The sequence below is a fragment of the Nanorana parkeri genome, unplaced genomic scaffold (genome assembly GCF_000935625.1).
Source record: "Nanorana parkeri isolate BGI_ZX_2015 unplaced genomic scaffold, ASM93562v1 scaffold89, whole genome shotgun sequence".
NCBI lineage: Eukaryota > Metazoa > Chordata > Amphibia > Anura > Dicroglossidae > Nanorana > Nanorana parkeri.
Genome location: NW_017306357.1, coordinates 2,314,246 through 2,318,697, shown reverse-complemented (window position 1 = coordinate 2,318,697; position 4,452 = coordinate 2,314,246). Strand labels below are relative to the sequence as shown.

The 4,452-nt window shown below is 43.9% G+C and overlaps 1 protein-coding gene across 1 annotated transcript in view; it reads left to right on the top strand.

The window, feature by feature from the left end:
• ECHDC2 (enoyl-CoA hydratase domain containing 2) overlaps positions 1-4,452 on the top strand; it is a 15,268-nt gene that overhangs the window by 5,394 nt on the left and 5,422 nt on the right. Inside the window, exons 3-5 of the mRNA XM_018552461.1 lie at positions 368-455; positions 1,676-1,762; positions 3,530-3,622. Coding sequence (XP_018407963.1) covers positions 368-455; positions 1,676-1,762; positions 3,530-3,622 — 268 coding nt within the window. The remainder of the gene's footprint in view (positions 1-367; positions 456-1,675; positions 1,763-3,529; positions 3,623-4,452) is intronic.

Below are 4,452 nucleotides of genomic sequence, written 5' to 3'. Positions count from 1 at the left end.
ATAGTTTTATTCTCTCTTGGTCCTACCAGTGGATCCATTTCTTTTCCACTTCCACTGTAATAGGGTGACAACACCACTTCTTTTGCAGTCAGTGAAATCCCTGAAGTGTTGTCACATTAAGGAAAGGGTTATCTTACATGGACATGTCATTTTGGACTTTAGATAAGGAACAAACAGATAAGAGTCAGAATCTACATATGTAACACTTTGTTTAGCAGTTACATACTTGGATAGATATAAATGCATGTACAGTACATACATCTTTCTCTCAAGTAAGATTTACAAGTATATAACATTTGTATAAAATCCTTTATTATCGCTTTCACATGTCACTGACATCCAATGTTTCCCATATCTCTGGTTTTAGTTCTTCCATTCTATAGACAGTCTCCGACATGACAGCGCTGTCCGTGTGGTGGTGGTTAGGAGTGCAGTCCCCGGGGTGTTCTGTGCTGGTGAGTTACAGATTTGGAATGATATTTGCTGTCTGCAGACAATACGCAGCATTTCACACCATCATGTAGAGCAGTTTGGTCCATCGTCTGTATGAAATGTGCAGCTCTTGTCAAGCTCTGCGTAACTTTTCATTCTTATTTCTGCTGCTGCAGTGGTGCTATTCCTGTGAGTATTACATGTGCAGGTTAGTGATACCGTTGTTTATTTATATGATGTTCAGTCTCAGTGCTGGGAACATACGTAGGTGCAATTTACTGTAGAGTACAGATAAGTGAGCCAGGGTTACTGGTAAGTGAGCCAGGGGTACTGGTAAGTGAGCCAGGGGTACTGGTAAGCGAACTAAGCTTCCCAACTTTGAAAGAACTCCGAACATATCTGCGATTTACTGTAGAATACAGATGCGTGAGCCAAGAGTACAGATGGGTGAGCCAAGAGTACAGATAAATGATCCATATGTACAGATGAGCGAGCCAAGAGTACAGATGAGCGAGCCAAGAGTACAGATGAGCGAGCCAAGAGTACAGATAATTAATCCATAAGTACAGATAAGTGAGCCAAGAACACAAATAGGTGAGTCAAGAACACAGGTAAGTGAGCCAAGAGTATTATTATTATTATTATTATTATATAGCGCCAACAGTTTGCGCAGCGCTTTACAATATAAGGAAGACATTACAGTCACAATACAATTTAAGACAAGATGGTAAGGAGGGCCCTGCCCCTGAGGGCTTACAATCTAAAAATAGAGTATAGAGATAAGCGAGCCAAGAGTACAGAGATAAGCGAGCCAAGAGTACAGAGATAAGCGAGCCAAGCTTCCTAACTGTGAAAGAACTCCGTGTTCATTGTGTCTTACTTGGATTTGTCCAGTGGCCGAGATACATCTGATCCACCTGTAAATGGCCCCGAACTGCAGCCACTGTGGACCTGGAAGACTCACTATGGGGAAACATTCTGAGGTTTTCTGTGTCATATCTTCCTAATGAGACGTCAGAGGGTAGCTGTGACCAATGAAAACTTGTGCATACTGCAGGTTGCTGTACTGATGACATTATGTTAGCAGGGGGTTCTAGGCTCGGTCTGTGTCAGGCTTTGAGGATAGAATAGGCAGAGGACGTCATTCAATGGCAGTTGAAGAGCTGAGAGTTTGATGTAATCCATTGTTTTCATTAATTAACCTTTGACCCTTTGCTCTTACCACACCTTTCCTTTCACTCAGGCGCAGATCTCAAGGAGAGAGCCCAAATGTCCAATTCTGAAGCGTCCCTCTTTGTTCGAGAACTCCGAAAATTAATGAGTGAATTTGGTGAGTGTGTGGGGCAAGGCTGGGTAAGAGCAACTTCATAATAATGTTGGCAGAAATGTATTTCATAAGTTACTCATAACATCCAAGTCATAGTACTGGCCTATAGCAGGGGGCGGCACTGTATAGCGGAACTCAACAGCCAAATCGTTTCTCAAAAGATTTGTCATTCTGTTCAGCCAGTCCTGCTATCCACTCAACTCTGCCATGCTGAAGGAAGATGACTTTATTTCCTGGTTCACCTTTACAGCTTTGAATGTCACCTACCTGCTTATTAGGAAAGGATTCACCACTGTCATGATGATAAGTGGCCTGGATGAAGAGGTGATGGGGAGGGAAGCTGCAAAGCTGTACCATGAAATAGAGCTGTCCCCTGTATATCTGTGCAGTGTGGTAGAGGTGTGTGACCAAAACTAGAGGTAGAGTTGTCTAGCAAAACTACAAATTATTTGGCAGGGGAAGTTATTTATTATAGTCGTATAGTTAGTTGTTGCCTTGGAGTCCTTCTTTACACTAGAAATGAGGAGACTATCAGGGTCATTCACAAAAGGGTGAAGAGTTTGGAGACGGCAGGAGAAGTGAACAATCTGGAGACGGCAGGAGAAGTGAAAAATCTGGAGGCGGCAGGAGAAGTGAACAATCTAGGACAACATGGCTGATCTGGAAAGTGAGATGAATTGGAGAATGTTTCCAGTTCAGCGATGTTGTCCTAGATTGTTCACTTCTCCTGTCTCCTCCAAACTCTTCACCCTTTGTGAATGACCCCGTTGGTATGTGTTGGTCCCAGCAGAAGTATGAAGGAATCAAAAGAAGATCAGTCACCAGCACACACGTAATGGAATCATAGATTCTGTTTCAAATGTTATTGAATCATCGGCAGCGTTTGTCATACATAGCCGACGTTTCGGGGCCACACAGGGTCCCTTCCTCAGGGCTACAAACATAGCATCACTATGCCTCCCTGAGGAAGGGACCCTGTGTGGCCCCGAAACGTCGGCTATGTATGACAAACGCTGCCGATGATTCAATAACATTTGAAACAGAATCTATGATTCCATTACGTGTGTGCTGGTGACTTTCTGATCTTCACTTGGAGTTCCACATGGCACTGTCCTTGTCATCCCTACGAGCACCACCAACCTGCAAGGTCACAAGGCTGTATTGAGTGCAGATGACTCCCGACACTATCGTATGATGGAATCATTCTCCCTGGAATGTCGGATGCTCCAATTTCTAAAAAATGTTAAATATCAATAACATTTCTGAAAAAAACCTAGAAATGATGAGTCAGCAGTTACTAGCAATGAGCCAGGGAACATAAGATTCCACGGGCAACTGAAGACAAGACAAAATGAATGACAGATGTCATTTTGTTAGCTGCCCATTAGGATTTGGCATGTGGTTGAGGGTCTAAACAGAGGAAACTTCTCAATTCGGCCCTTCATGGAAATAAGGGGTCAAGTTTCATTAAAGAGAACCTGTTACGTGTAAAAGCCCATTTCATAGATCACTAAAAGCACTGTAGCCAGAAAAGCCTCTTCTGTTCCATCTTCTGATTTTACTTCTCTTGTTATCAGGTTCTGACTTCCCCTATGTTTAGGACTAAGCTCCACCAACCGAAATTGAATTGTCCAACGATACTGCCTCTGCAGGAATTGTACTTTTAAAACAGGACAGGGACAAATCTTTCTGTGTTAGGAACCCAATGATTGATGTTACTTGTTGCCCTTTAAGATATAAATGCATTCATTTGATATCTTCTCTCCTCAGCTGCCCTCCCAATGCCCACTATTGCAGCTGTGGATGGCTATGCCTTGGGTGGCGGTCTAGAACTGGCATTGGCTTGTGATCTCCGTGTTGCTGGTAAGTAGTAAAAAAAGCAAAATTAGCAAGGGGGCAAATGAACTATTCTCGAAAAGAGGGTAAGAACGCGTCCATCAACGCTGTTCTTAAAGCTGGACACCAGGCAGCTTTAGAATACACACATGCATGCAGCTTTGTATCCACTAACCTGTCAATAAATGTTGTTTTTTTTAGTTCTTTGATAAATATCTGAATTTGAATTATTAGCCTCTTTCAATGCCCCAGATTGGGAGAGGAAAGGACAGGACAAGGACATTTGCTGACAAGGAACACACTGATAGGAGAAGAGGGCAGAGTCATCAGAAACCCTATTAGTCTCCAGCTGCTCTCCTTTACTGTCCAATCAGCAAGCTGGGGCAGAGAGAGGACAACAAGGTATCCCTAAGGCTGGGCACACACCTTACAACCATCGCAAGACTTTTGTCTTGCGATGGTTGTAAGGTACTTTAAAAAACGTACGATCTGCCCATCTTACATAGGCAGATCGTACTTGCGATCGCTAGCCACGCCCCCTGAGGGGCGGGCTTCCGATGACCGCAATGCCGAACGGGCATTGTGCGCTTGCGCACACCGGCCCGTCCGGCTTTTATCTTACGAACATCCTACACACCCGCCGAACATCGTACGATGCTCGGCGGGTTTTCAAACATGTTCGTAAGTTTAAAGTCGTACGACCTTACAGTAGTAGAGGTCGCACGGCTTCCACACACCTTACGATAATCGTACGATCGCGGGATTTCCCACAATTATCGTAAGGTGTGTGGGGACCTTTACACAGTCTACAATTGTAACTGAGAAAGAGGTTTTGTGTGCTGTGCAGCAGAGCAGCA